A 15360-nucleotide genomic window follows, 5' to 3' on the forward strand; every position below is an offset into this window, starting at 1 on the left:
AATTGAAAAATAACGCCCAGATGTCAGACATTTGTTCAAAATCTCATTATCATATTTCGGAAACTAAGCAAAAAAAAAAAAAAAGAGAGCACATTTTCTGAAAGTACTAGTCATTATAGTAAACAATCCACGCTGCCAAAAAGCCTCCCAACATCATGTGAGTGTGTGAGCAGCAGAACATGTTGTGTACAACCACTCAGTCACACCGCACAGCACCATTATCACCTTCTGCTGCCGGGGAGAGAGCGCGAGTGGGAGCCGTAGAAATGGAGAGAGTCGGTGGAAGTGAAGGAAATAAAACAACAAAGCAGGATACACTGGCCTAAGACCAAACTGTCCGCTGAGAGTGCCTACTCATCACTTTCCTCTGAAACACAGAGCACCGGAGTGAGGCGAGACGATGACTGATCGGCCATTTGTTTTAACCACATTATCGACACAGGCCGTTGCTCCCGTGCTGTGACTTTGCTTTATGTTTGTCATGCACATGGCCTCCTTGTTGTGCATCATCAGCTCTTCACCATAACAATGAATCTGCTGCATTTAAAAATCAATGACCTGGATGTGACCTACACATCACTTATGGCAGGTATAAACACTGTTTTCAATAACAATGTAAACGACGATATGAAACACTTTGGGGCGGGGGGGGGGGCGTCACACCTACAGAGGATTACCACCAGACTCTGCAGCTCCTCTCTGCTTTATGGACCGTGGATAGCAGCTCTTTGTTTCACTGTCCGGCCCTGCAGCTTTAATGTTTCGGATCACTCTCGCAGCTCTTGTAACGCAATTTTAAGCTGTGCTGGGCAGCAAATTGCTCTGATAAACCCTCTGCACTACCTGCAAAGCACCAAGTGGCAGGTAGACACAGTTAGCAACGAGCTATAGCAGTATAGCGGGCGGTTAGTGGCTAATGAGCCGCAGGAATCGTACGAGACCAAAAAGCAGTTGAAATTGGCTCAGGTGGCCGAACCACAACTCCAAATCGGTGATCACTTGCACCGTAACCTGCTGGATGTGTAAATAAGCAACTTCTCGCTCACAGGTTTGCCACATCAACTTAAGTCAGAGGAGTTTTTGCAGGTTTAAATATATATATGTAAGAATCTTGCAATGAAATGTCTCAAAACGAATAGACATTTGTTCTACATTGTTCTACAAATTTACTCAATGTAATCGTGAGTTTCATTTGGTTGCATGTCGCTATCACTTCCAGGATAGAGCAGGAAAGGAAGCCCAATAATATCCCCTAAACTTGCAGGCAAAAACACGCAGAGGATGTGTGCGCCTAGATTTTTGCATTCAGGACAATCACTCAACTCAGCCCTCACCAGAGACATTTCCCCATCAGCTCCAGGGGGCAGACAACATTACTGAACACCTGATATTGGCGGTCACAGCCCCCCACAGCCCCCCGTGGGTCGCTGCTGCCACCACGTTGATGAATGGGAGTAAAGAGGGTGAAGAGTAGTCTACATTTTAAATCCCAGAAGTTGAATTTGATGCAATTTTGGTTGCTTATGCCTCCTGAAGGTGTGGCTCTGCCATCACCATTCATCGCCAGAGAAATGTCTTTTGTTTTGTTTCACAGTGAGTAGAGAAGCGGCAGAAAGGAATTATTGCGCGTTTAGATATACCTTACTCGGGTTAGCGTTGCAGTTAAACCACCTATTAGCTGAGGTTTGAGCTGTTCATTCAATCTGAATTAGATTTCATGTTGCCTTTTACTAGTATGCAACTTGTGTGTGTTGCCTCGTAGTTTGTGCCCTTTTTTGGAATGACAAAACATAACATGGGTTTAGATTTCTCCCTAAAATATCATTTTTCCTGCAGCATCGTCACAATAGTGCTGAAGGGAGCACTGTAGAACCCAGAGTAAACCGAAGCAGCTTGAATTGTCTCAGGCTTGAAATGTTTGCTCAGCCTAACTCGACAGCAACGCTCAGATCCTGCGGCTCTTTTTATTTTTACCTGCAAATTTATGCAGAGATTACATTCCATTTTGCACCTAATCACAGCGATACGCTCCTGAAATAAACTGTGATTTAAATTCAATTACTGCCATGTTCCCGGGTCCATTAATTAAAGAGCGCCGTCAGTCAACAACAGAGTGTAGTGAAAGCTGTGCACATAATGCACAGTTGTTGCAGAGGGACCCACTGTGTGCCAAGAAAAGCCTCTTAGTCATTTTATTACAGCCGTCAGCATGCACCTCTGACACACGGATGGATAGATCAATCAGTTCATACTGTAAACAGCACATTCTCACACTGACGTCAGCGACTGACCTGAATTGCGGCTCATCAAACAAGCAAACGTTTTCCAATTATTCTTCCATCCTCGTTGATCAGTGCTCCCAGTGTGGCTTCATCTACTTGTCCTTAGCTGAAGGAGATCATTTCTGCTGCCAAGGTTTATCCACTTGTTACACATTTGCCGAAGGGCTTGAGCAGCTCCTTTCAGAGGGAGTTAGAGAAGGGAAGTTCCCACTCAGGGGCAGGCAGATGTTGCCTCCTAACATCTGGAAAGAAAGAAACAGAGTGGCCAAAGACCTGACATGATGACAGATCGCTGACATGTATATTTGATAGTAGGATGTGTAGGATTTGGCCCTGCAGGCACCTGTGATGGATGGATGTGCAGGAGGATGGGGATCAGACGCGAGGTTGCCTATAGCAGCTGTCTCCACTATGAGAGGAACCACCTCAGGGGTTTAAAAAAAAAAAAAAAAAAAAAAAAAAAAACATGCGTAGGCTGAAACAAGGATCTGGGCCATTTACTTCCTGTCAGTGTTCTCTTGAGGACCCAGAAGATGCTGACGTTTTATGTCCTTTGTTGACTGTGGGTAAACCCTTAGAGGGCGGTCGATTTGATCATGTCAACTAGAAAAACAGTTGCAGAACAGTAAAAGTCACCGCGGATGAAAACATCAGGTCCGTGTGGAGCCATGACGGGACTTGTAACGTTCCTCAAATTAAAACACAAGACAAACATTCCTCTGGGGTGGCTTAATAGCGCCTAATGGGAAAATCTTGTTTATCTTGATGCACTCGACTTCCTCAAGTTCACATAACAGTAGTGGATGGAGCTGCACATTTGTTTGCAGGTTCTTTCACCAATATTCTGACAATTTGAGAAAATGTTTGCAACACATTTGGATGGAAATCTGACTTTGGAAGTCCTGCTACATAAAAGAGCTGGACACTCAGCAGTGTCAAGTGATGTGCACATTTGATGAAGTTGGCACAACTTTCTAAAACTTCACTCTATCTTCAGCTGGAGGAATCTTTGTGGGAAACGCAGGTGGGGTAACATCACTGGAACGGGGAACAGAACCATGCTTAGCGGCCTGGCAGTAATCGGGCCAGACCGGGACCAAACAGGGCCTCCGAGGCTGGCTTGAGAACAGGGACCAACCTGCAGTACTGAGGTGGCTGAGTTTGGCGTTTGGCAGACTGAAAGCTGACCCTAAATAACCTCCACTCAGGCTCTGACTGATGTCTGACCTCCCTCTCACTTCTCTCCAGCTTCGCACCTCTCCTGCCCTCTCCTGAACCTGCCTCGTGTTCCTCAGGGCGGCGTTACTTCTTCATCCATGCAACACCGTCTCTCACCGTCTAAAATGTTATATCTCCTTGATATCCCTGCGACAGAGTACGTAATGTCAAATCTATTCGTTCTTCACAACTCGTTCACAATTTTTGCTACTGTTTAAATGTTTTAAACTGCATTTCTTATAAATTGCTCCGATGAGACCCTCCCAACCTCTCAAAATCCTGGTATGACGAACACCGGCTCTTCTACCACACCTGGGCCTCTAACAAGCAGCTCTCGTTGGAGGACGGGGAGGAAGAAATCTCACCAAATGGAAGGAGACATCCTTTAAGTACACAAAGACGCCGCTCACGCTGCCCACTTGTACTGAGCCACACGCTGCAGCGGCAGCAGCAGCAGCGTCAGCGTGGGAGACCTCTCTGTCCTCAGCGCGAGGTTACCAAATGGTGGCAGCGATGGACGGACTCCCATTACAGCCATCACATCGCTGCGGGCAGAGCCCCGCAGTCCGTCACGTGAAGCAGCGGCAGCGAGCGCGACCCACGGCAGAGAGCAACCATGATGGGCTGCCACGTGCTACATGTGACAGTGCTGTGACTGCCATTTCCTATTAGGGTCGTACTTAAGAGCAGCGAGATAAGGAGATAGTAGATGTGAAAAACAGAGCAGCCTTCATCTCAGGGTGAGCCGTTGCGTAACCTACCTTGAACGTTTTGTCTGTCACTAATTAAAACCCAAAGCTTTGAAGTGTTTTCTTTTCTACCGCCATCATTTTGTAGCTCTTCTTTTTCGTCTTACGTTTTTTTGGGGGTGAAACCTGTGAGGTCGTCCCAACTGACAGAAAACGTGTTTCAAATGTCGATGTCTGTCTCCGGGCTTTTTTTTTTTTTTTTTTTCTGCCTCTGGACCAACACAACACAACACAATGGAGAACGGAGCGGATTGGAGTATGTCTTGTGGTCGCTCAAAGCATTAAAATAAATTACGTGTTAAAGATTAAACAGCTACATTTCTTCCCCCCCTCCCAAAAAAAAAAAACAAAAAAAAAAACAGTGCCCCAGTTACTCTGGATAATCCGCAGGAAAACACTGTCATCAGTTCTCGCACGAGAAGTCTATCCTCTGGTGTGAAGTCATTCCAATGAAAACAGTTTTTTTTTTTTCCGTTTCATCTCTGGCATGAACTGACCCTTTAAAACAGATTTATTTTCATTGTCTGGTCCGTTTTAAAGTGGAGCTAGTAAATGGCTGACTCACCGCCCGCACACATTTCAGCATGTCATCGCTGCAAACACACTACTCACGCTTCCACTCATTCTAATACAAAGTGAGTCAGCTGGAGAGTCCACTCCAGGTTACCTCGTCAGACATGTCTCTCTAACGTCGACCACCCCTGTGTACCTCCTAATTAGCGGCTGACGAGCACATGGCACATCTAAGCGCAGCGCCGCTCCGGATTGCAATATAGACACACGATCTTGACATCTACCTTCTCCCCCCTTCAGCTCCCTTTGTCTGCTCACCATGTTTGCGAGCGCTGAAACACAGGCGAGCTCGGCTCAATATAATGCGTCGGAAGATAAAGGAGCTGACTCCCTGCCACGCCAAATCTATCCAGAATGCTATTACGGTGCCATGGCAACAGATGAAGACATGCAGGCCCTCTCTGGATGGGGGGCACCGCTGGTTCACTCGTCCTCTCTGCTAGACTGACTGGCAGGAAAGCTCCACGGGGCTGCTATGGCAACAGACTGATCGTATGCAGCGAGGGGGTTTGCTGGCTGCGGCGGCAAGATGGGGGCCAAGTCGTCAGTTTCCCCACCTCCCGAGTTTCAGGAAATTAGATCGACTCTGATGAGGACTTGACCTCGGGCGGGCTCCCAGTATCATTCTGCATCTTGAGTGTTTTCGAAATAACAGATTGACGCTCCGACATCAGTCTACATGCGTGCGCGACTATGTTTTTCTTTTTGCTTGTTGGACCAACAAAAAAACAGGGAGAAAGTGATGCAATATGCCGGCCATACACCAAACTAGGCTATCCACTTGTCGGTTGACACTAAGCTTGCAACTTCTAAAATATGTAGTCTCAAACTACTGAAATATGTATGCCACGTCTGTGCCCAGGAACACGTTTTCTCCAGCCTTCTCAAAATCCAGCCTCCAACCGAGAGTAGTACAGCGCCGGCAGATTCAAAGGGGGCTGACAATGCAATCACATCAAGCTGTCTGGGGGACAGGAACAATGTCAGGAGCGCAGAGACTTCTTACTCCCTCTCCCCTCCATCTGCATGAAAATGGAGGGAACATGAGATATGGATCGGCCTCAGATGTGAGAGCCTCGACAGGGGCGCTTTTTGTATGTTGAGCCGGTCCATTGATTGATCGCTCGCTCCCCCTTGGCAAGCGCTCGATGGCTGGGGGCCGCAACCCGAAAAAAGCAAGCACGCGGAATTATTGGAAGTCAGCTCGAAAAACAGCTGCTGGCACCCGTTCTCCAAAAAGAGATCTGAAGCTTTGTAATTGTTTGAAACAAAACCACCGCGTCAACTGCGGAGGTATTTTGAGATTGGGCAATTTAAAAAAAAAAAAGGAGATGAATCCCAAAACCAGAGCTGTGTGAGGCGCACCCTGCGGAAAAGCTGAATGAGGCCGAGCGAGGACGATGTCCATCCTCTGCTCTCGCACAGATTTACAGTCCGGTCTGTGCTATTGTTTGTGGTAGAAAAACGAGGTTGGGGGTTGGGGGGTAAAGAGATGAAGGCCGAGGAAGACAGGGAGAAAGAGAATAATCCAGTCCCTGGAGACGGAAACAGGCTGTTGTGCTCCAGTTGCTTCGGCTACCCTTTGACCCGTGTGCGCGGATCTGCAGTTGCCTCGTGTTGTTGCGCTGCGCGTGGGAATCCACAGTGATGCCCGCGTGACAGCGCCGGCGGGGTTGTTTGCCTGCAATTTTTACGGCGGGAGTCTTGATTACGGGAAAAACACGCCGCTTAATCTTTCATAGGCAATTGCGGAGTGATTAATTATTCATTGGTTTATTCGGTACATTGTTACATCAGCGCCTAGGAGACAGTGTGGGAAATGAATTATGCCCTGGAATCCAACATACAGACGGAGGACAAATTGAATCATGGATCTGTCTGTGGTGCACATTTAGAGGGGCTGTTTGAGAGGTGTTACAATACACACCTCAACTATGTGAAATATATATATATATATATATATATATATATATATATATATATATATATATATATATATATATATATACACACACACACACACACACACACACACACACGCACACACAAACACACAAACACTCTCGACATCATTTAAACACTAAACACTTTTCAAAACTTGTTTCCAGGATTCATGAAATAATGACCTCTGGGGAATTGAATGCTAATAATTTATATATGTAAATTAAATTTGCTCCTGTGGACAAATATCTTGAGGGAGAATTGAGTCTGTAGTGCTCTCCTCCAACTGCAGTTGACTTTCGATGACATTGTGTGGCTCTCGGCTTCTGGCCCTGCCGGCTATACAGCGCCATCTCCTGGACGTGTGGTGCCATGAACTGAAGCAGAGCCGATGACAACTGCAGCAGCAGCAGCAGCAGCAGCACTGCTCTTCTCAATAGCAGCTCATAAAAGATTCATGACGAAATGCAACGCCTGCCTTTATGGAAAATGTGAAACTTGATTCTTGTAGAAAACGCTGTGCGGGAAGCCAGACTCTCTCTCTGTCAAACTGTAATCAAGGCCGTGGAATAAATCCACTTTAAACGGCTCAGGGTCAGGAGAGTCTCTCCGCGGTCGTTATGAGTGTCTTCTCGTCTCTCTCTGTGGTTCTCATCTCAGTCTGTGGTCACTTTGGTCTCTTTATTGTTTCTTTCAAGTTTTAAGTCATTTCAGCAATTAATTTTCTCCTTGTGGTTCATTTTGCAGCTCATGTTGGTCCTGTTTGCTGTTACGCGTCCCTTTGTGGCTCTCCTTGGATTGTGGATGTTTGAGTCTTTTTATGGTCTGCTGTTGTTCTTTTGCATCTTTCAGTCGACATTTTTGTCTCTTTGTATTTATCTTGCATATCTTTGTGGTTGTCCGGCATCTCCTCGTGGATGTTTTGAGTCTCTCTGTCATCTTCTTGCACTTCTCTGTAGTCGTTCCTGCATCTGTTCATTGGCGTTTTTGTCTCAGCGTGGATGTTTTGAGTGTCTGTGGTTTTCCTGCTCTGTTTGTAGTTGCGCTTTGTTTCTTTTAGTAGACGTCTTTGTCTCTTTGTAGACTTCTTGCGCGTCTCTGTGGTCGTTGTGCATCTTGCTGCAGATGTTTTGGGGCTCTTTGTGGCTTTGCTTCGTTTGCAGTTGTTTAATACGTCTCTCCTCTTGCGTATCTTCATGGCTGTTTTCGCAGCTCATTGGAGATGTTTTGCTGACACTCCTCTGCACAGATATTATGCTTAACTCTACAGCATACTATACATACCAATATGGTCCCCCAGCACCCTCCCTACTCCTTGGAGCTGTGCTTGGTCGGCCTGTTCAGTACATCCATGCACAGAATGAATCATCTATCTAAACAATTATTGAGAATGTCTTTAGGAAAATAAATGTTATTTACATTTCCTTTGTTTATGCCTCTGGCCAGAGGAAGACTCTGGAGCCAGTCGACTAATGGATTCCCTCGTCTTTCAGTTCGTATGTGTGAGCATGAGTGGCGCACATCTCTGTTGCCGTTTGCATCAGACTGAGAGAATTAATGTGCAGCTCTGTGCATATGTTGTGTGTCCATATGTTGTGTCGGTGCTCCTGGACGCGGGGAACATCTGGTGCGAACTCTCTCAGCCGCTCAGCGCACAGCGAGCCACAGCAGCAGGAGCAGCTCCCAGTTTCCCCCAGTCTCCCTTCCTTCCTCGCTCCAACCCACTGGATCCCTCAGTCTCCGCGTGCAAGCAGAAATAATTCAACAGCAGCCCTGCAATGAAATATGAAACCATCCCTGGTGCCACAGCGCCTGTAGCTCTGACCAGCTGGAACATTTTCTGTAAAGGGAAAAGATGAGACCCTCAGCTTCCATGAGGATGTGCCAAAGATTCCTTCCTGTTATCCAACAGAGAATCTTCAAGGAGCTGCAGCAGCCCGCAGAGACAAACCAGTCCATCAAGTGCTAATAAAAACCAAGTATCTAATTTTTAAGAATTGGGATGCTCTTTGCAGAGTCTCTCTTTGAACTCACAGTGGCACAGGCAGGGAAGCATAACAGCTGGGCTGGGTTTGAATTGCTAATCTGCTGATCACGTCAAAGGGTGTATTTCTAGGGCCAGTAACTGCAGAAGTGCCATGGGATGCATGCTGTCTCCATAATATATGCTCAATTAAGACGCCTCAGTTCATTGTTTTTTTTGTAACATAATATCTAAACTGAGAGGGATGTTTGCACTGACCTCTTGTGGTGGAAGGCCTCAAGTCTGTTGAGCAGCATGTGGTCAGCACAGAAGCAAGCTCAGTTCCACCTGGAACACTGACGTAAGGTTGCACCTCTGCATCAACGCAGCGAGACAAACCAGCGAAACTAAGAGTCTTGTAATGTAAATGTTCTCATTTACTGTGTTCGCTACACAATCCATGCAAAGTTACTTCTGACTCATAAATCCCCGCTGAGCTGCACGCATTAAGATGGGTATGTTGCCCCAGGTCCTCACACGGAGATGTCGGCGAGAGGCGACACTTTCCGAGAGCAGTGAAATGTAAATGTAAAGAAAACTTTCAGTGAATCACCCACAACGTTTGGGATTATTTCCTCTCGAGTGGCGTGCCATTTAACAATCAGTGGTATATGGTATATCTTTTTCCTGTTTATTAAAGATTTAAAACAAGTCCCCAGACACTTCATCTGTTCAGGAGAATGCTGCTATGCCATTTTACTGTGAAGCTCCAGAAATGTTTTGTGGACAACAAAACTTCACCTGACTCTCCATCAGCATGAGGGTGAATGACTGGATTCAAAATTTTTGGAATGAACTGTTCCTTTAATTGTCGACTGAACTGAACTGAACCTTCAAATTGTTCCAGCCGAACTGCTCTCTGGCTGACAGGTGATGTGGAGAAGTATTAACGTTCAGCCCTGTTATACTGATGTGTAACTGCATGAGCTCAAACACATACAATTATAATAACATTTGCCTTCAACTGGACCTGAACACATCATGTGTATCGATTACCAATAAGTTGCCAATTACTGCAGAAAACAAATGTAATGAAATTAGAGGAATATCTTCTTTGATGTATGTGTGTGTTGACTTGTTTGTGTGTATTGAATGTTATACGCCACAATGAATTGCTTGTTGAGTTGGTCGAGGAGGAGGTACCCAGAGACACCACCAGGGGGCGCAAAAGTCAAATGAATCAGAAGGCCCAGAGCTGCACAGGGGCTCACACAGCAGACTGACTGATACCAGCTCTGTGCCAATTTCTTTTCTTCGGTCAATACCTGTGGGAGCGTTAGATAAAGCGTTTTGGGTCTGTGACACATACGGGCTGGAAGCAAAACCTAATCAAAACTCTCTTGGGGGCCATGATGACAAATGTGGGAGCCACACCACGAATAGTTTAAGAAAAGTAATGTATTGAACAAAAAGGCAATGAAGGGAACTCAAGGTTAACCAGGTGTGGGGTGTGGATGTCAGTGGAATCAGTCGTATACGTGGAGGATGATGGTGTGTGGATGTCGTAAGGCGCACCGATCCTTGACTGACCATTTCAAGCGACACAGGCTCTTAACTTTTTTGTCTTAATGTCGGGGTGATTATTTGATGCTAATTTCTAGTAAAGAAGGAGGACAGAAACAAATGCAAACGTTGCCCTATTATGAATGATGGAACCTTAGTGGGCTCAAGATATCCACATATTCTTTCTTTCCAGTCTGGCGTAATGAGCAGTCTGCAGCCACTGTGAGGTCACAGGTGAGTCACTCCTTCTTTTCTGTTTCCGGAGCCAGAAAGTAGAGATGAATTGATAATACTGAGAATTGTTTAGTTATTTGCAGGCAATCTGAGCACAGAGGGGGGGGGACTCTGTATGCTCATTTAAACTAAATTGATTTTAAATTTGACAACTTAGTCCTGAACACAGTACTTTTCACCTGTTTTATTTCTGCAGCCTCCCCAGTGAATATAGTGTGTTCCTAGAAATTCTGGTGGAGGGCGGCTAAGGAAAGGTGATGAAATGTTGGAATGTGGAGACCGGCGAGATTGTGGCTGTCAAGTTTCCTCACCGCTTCTGCAGAGATACCAAGAACGAGGTCGGAAACGTTGATTTCATGTTCACAGTTGTAAAAGATATCGTGCAGCCAAAGGTGTGGTGAATCTGTTTCCTTCAGCACTCTCCATGACATCCAGCATCAACAGCTTTGCATGACTTCACACATGTAACTGCAACAAAAATAAAATAAAAATCATGTCAAACTTGCCTGTGTCTCCAGATTCCCGTGCTGAGAAAGATCAAGCGCAACAACCTGGACAAACAAAACATTGTCGAATTTATTGATTGTTTTGAGAGCACACTTAGGAGAGGCCACTGTGTTTGGGCCATTGGACATAAGCCTAGATGACTACAATGAGGAGAGAACATGTGCCTCTATGCTTCTGAGTGACATCAGAACCATCATCCAACAGGTACGAACACAGCACCTGCAGATGGAAAACAAAGCACTGAACACTCGCTTTCAGGATTTCATACATTCTTACTGACCTTCATTCGATGTGCTGAAGGGGAACCAGGTGATCCGCACTGATGTCAAACTAGACAACATTATGACGGTGAATCACCGACGACAACCCTTTGAGGTCAAGCTGATAGACTTCGGTGCAGCCATTTCCAGATCAGAGGCCAGGACGGGCAGAACTCTGCAACAACAAGCTTTTAGGTAAGTTAGATTATTTGTATTACTACACTGGAGCAAGTTAGCAGTTTACTATTACTACCATGAAGAAGCAGCTGTGTGCTTCCTCCCTCTAACATGTTCTTTGCATGTGCTCACTTTCAAAATTATATCAGTGTGAACATCCTGTAATGCTTCTCTTCCACATTCAGGTCCCCACAAATTCTTTTGGGCTGTTCATATTCTGAGGCCATCGATATACAGGCCTTTACATAAGTTATTTAAATTTGTATCAGTGACGTGGTCAAGACACGTAGCAGACTTTGAATGTGAGCCTCCTGCCGCTCTTGTGGAGGATGAGGACAGCATCAACATCCAGCCAGATGACCACACTCCATCTCCAGAAATTCTGCCACCAGGTGTGATCCTGGTTCGTCCTGCAACTGCCGAGAACAAACTGCTGCTGGAGGGTCAGGAGAGTAAGGCAAGATGATGAACAATAGTGTCAAAATCTGTTGCTTTAATTTATCACTCACTGCCAAAATAAATCCACAATAACTAGTTTAAGATTAAGTTTAGTTCAACTAGTAATGATTTGGTTCTCACAAGCCAACAGGATCAACATAAATGAAAATGTTCCTTGTTGCAGCTTTGAGATGCGATAACAATAACAGGAATTACACTCTGACCTTTTCTTGTGCATTTAGTTTCCAGTCTGGGCTGAAGAAGTCGTCAGTGAGCGACACTGACAGAAAGATGAAGATGTCTGAGGACTCAACCACATGTGGTAATTATCAGTCACCTCCACATGTGTCTCAATTGTTAAGCCTTTTGAAGTATGGCCGAGGTTTTTAATTTCCTTTGATTTTCAGAAGACACCAGGAGAAAGAAGAAGGGGAAGACGCATTCTCTCTTGGTTGAGGAAGACTTTCAGCTGCTGTGTTTACCCCCCGCTGATTAGGGATGTGTGAAGTTATGTTCTGTGTAGGGTTTCTTTGGCACGGTTTTCTGGGCTTTTGGGGAGATTTGTGATCAAAATTGTCATCATTTGCTCATTCTCCTGCGTGGGTTTTCACCGGGTGCTGGTAAGTAACAGTCACCTCTACTTGTGTCTCAGTTGTTGTGCATTGTCCTTTGTCCTTTGATTTTCAGAAGACATGGGACAAAGAAGAAAGAGAAGTAAAGCAAAGAAGGACTGCTTCTGACTCGTCTTTTTTACAGTGAACATGACACATACTATGCCACAATGGTTGATGTTCTGCAACATAGATTTTGTATGAAATAATGTATTATTGTGTTCTCCTTATAAAGAAAACTGGTAATCAGTAAGTATTGTCTGGTTGGTCATCAAGTTTCTGCTATTGATTAGTCAGACTGGCTAAGTGACTGGGCTAACATTAGCCACGTTAGCTAAGGCTAGCACTTTCATTAGCTCTGAGTAGTTTATAACAGTCTTTCAATGGAATTAAAGCCTCAAGCAGCACATACAGCCATGTGTCCATTGAATACCAGCGGCATAACAGCGACATACCACTCCGAGGATCAGAATACCAGTCCAGAAGAAAGAGGAGTAAGGAGAAGAAGAATTGCTTCCGACCTGTCTCAGGTGGCTGTGGCTCAGGGGGGAGAGCCAGTGCTTTGTTTTTGGAAGGTCACTGGTTTGATTCCCCTGGTCTGCAATGCTGAAGTATCCTTGGGCAAGATACTGGACCCTAAACTGCTCCTGCTGTGCTGGCTGGCACCTTGCATGGCAGCCACAGCTGTTAGTGTATGTCTGTATGAATTACTGTAAGTTGCTTTGGACAAAATGTCTGCAATATGCCTTAAAATGTAAATGTATATACTGCTGAGCAGCAATTGACACACCACTTTTTGATCTCACCGCTGCTGGAAAAGTGGCCTTGACCTGTCAAAGTCTGACCAAAAAGGAAGCAGCACAGGAGTAACTGCGAACTGCTGCTATCTGTAGCTGCTGTTCGTCAGTTAGCTCAGTTAGCTGTGCAGCTAGTGGTTCTATTCTGACTCTGCCCAGACACCAGAGGAGTGTTGGTGTTTACACTGCTAGCATAGAGGCTTTGGACCAACGGGAGGAGGTGGTGTTCAGGTCCGGGATGGCATGCCTTTTCAGGTTCAAAGTAGTTATTACAAGACTGCACAGGCCAAAGTTAGCTGATTAGCATGCTAACTTTAGCAGTCATCTTTGCAGAACAATGCATAGACGCCTTTGGCATAACATCAAAACATCACCGTCCCTTGATAATGTTAATTACTTACTACTTTTTGTTTCTGACATATTGCACCTTGAACCTCTACTTCCCACCGAGAACTGCAATGTCAGGTGGTTTCCCTGTTTGAAGTGGTGTTATTGTTCATGTCACCACTTTATATCATTCAGCAAATATGCTTCAAATGAAACTGTTCATTTTAAAAAGTGCAGTATATCCATATGTTTTCTCCTAAAACACATCTTTGAAAGTTATAATGATGGTGGTGGTGCTATTCCTAATCTCTCCAACAGATGTCCCCCTCATGTCATCTTTCCCAGCTCCACTCAGAGAAGAGGCACAAATACATAATCCAATCTTTATATTGTAGATACATTTATATAATATCTTTTTTCTTTACAATGAAATTGATCTGTCACACAAGATGACTCCAAAAAAAAAAAAAAGAGCACACAATACAATCAATAAACCAAACCTATAGAACCTATGATTGTCACTTACTGCGAGTCACAAAAAAAGTACATACCGTGAATAAATAATCTACAGAAATATGTACAATATGCACAACAAGAATTCAATGGAAGTGCAAATAAAGCTTTGGATCCCTGTACAGGAAATAAGGTAAGCAGATGTAGACTGAGCCAGCTGTCCCCAACATACAGTATGAAGCAATAATCATCTAGAAGTCATAAATTTACAGGACATTTAGTAACATTTAGGCTTTGAGCTCCTGCATTTAATGACTTTTCATAAAGAGCTGAGCAAAAAAACTGAAATCAGAGAGAAGTAAAATGAACACATCATATTATGTACAGTGTATCGCATTCCACAGAAAAAACTGAAGAGTATTTAATGCTCGTCGTCCAATGAGGATCAAGGCAACAACCACGGGACTACAGGCGGCTGAGAGAGATAGAGGCAGAGAGAAAGAGGGATCCAGAGAGGAGGCGACTCACTGCAGAGCAAAAAAAAAAAAAAACAAATAAAAAAAAAACTCATTGTGCTCCTGCTTGCTCCCTTAGCCGGGACGTACTGAAACAGGCTGCAGTATTTAACACTGTACAACTCTGCGACCTTTTCCCATCTTGACCAACTGAAGACCAGAAGAAGAAGAAGAAGACGAAGAAGAGGAGCTGGTCAAAGGAGTTGCATGTTTATGTTTGTGTGTGTACCTCGCTCCTGCTGGGTCGGTAACACACACACTTAGCACAATGCACACATGTCAGCTGAAGTCTTCAGTAATGTCCCAAACTTTATGTCTCTGCTGGGTTCAGTAGCTCTGAGTTACCCAGAGTTCAAGTACTCCAGCGCCACTTCATAGCAAAACTTGTACTGATCCTAGGAGACAAGAAGAGACAGACAAAACATTAGAGAAGTGTGCATGGCTGGACTGATATACAAGAGGGACCCGGGGACAAAAAAGAACAGAGGGGCCCCTGTTAGGGTCGGGTAGTTCGTGTTGTCCGAACACTTCAGGCAAAAGTGTCAATGGTTGTTCTTAACAGCCACACAAAAAGGTGAAGTCAAAAAACAATCATCATACAGAGGTGGAGATGCACTACTGTTTAAATATGGGGCATTAAAGGGGCACTATGTGGTTTTGGAGAAGAAACTGAACCTCAGAATTTTAATAATATGGTCCCCAGAACACTGTTTGACGCTAGAAAGGTGGCAGGGCCCGCCACATAATAAGTA

General features: G+C 44.9%; 1 protein-coding gene and 2 long non-coding RNA genes across 15 annotated transcripts in view; 1 reads left to right on the top strand and 2 right to left on the bottom strand.

Moving 5' to 3' along the window:
- Positions 1-2289: 2289 nt before the first annotated feature.
- LOC119011634 lies at positions 2290-4557 on the bottom strand. The gene is made up of 2 exons (XR_005072236.1): positions 2626-4557; positions 2290-2524 (listed from the first exon to the last, which is right to left on the bottom strand). It is a non-coding gene; the product is annotated as an uncharacterized LOC119011634 (long non-coding RNA).
- Positions 4558-10786: 6229 nt separating this feature from the next.
- LOC119011635 lies at positions 10787-11918 on the top strand. Its single transcript, XR_005072237.1, has 4 exons — positions 10787-10915; positions 11042-11234; positions 11331-11485; positions 11653-11918. It is a non-coding gene; the product is annotated as an uncharacterized LOC119011635 (long non-coding RNA).
- A 2091-nt stretch (positions 11919-14009) lies between these two features.
- LOC119011576 (receptor-type tyrosine-protein phosphatase mu-like) overlaps positions 14010-15360 on the bottom strand; it is a 173480-nt gene continuing 172129 nt past the window's right edge. For all 13 annotated transcript variants that reach the window (XM_037084819.1, XM_037084817.1, XM_037084818.1 and 10 more), the window contains one exon: positions 14010-15003. In XM_037084819.1, the coding sequence (XP_036940714.1) occupies positions 14950-15003 (54 nt within the window). In that variant the 3' untranslated portion in view covers positions 14010-14949. The remainder of the gene's footprint in view (positions 15004-15360) is intronic.

This window comes from Acanthopagrus latus, chromosome 21 (genome assembly GCF_904848185.1).
Source record: "Acanthopagrus latus isolate v.2019 chromosome 21, fAcaLat1.1, whole genome shotgun sequence".
NCBI classification, from domain to species: Eukaryota; Metazoa; Chordata; class Actinopteri; order Spariformes; family Sparidae; genus Acanthopagrus; species Acanthopagrus latus.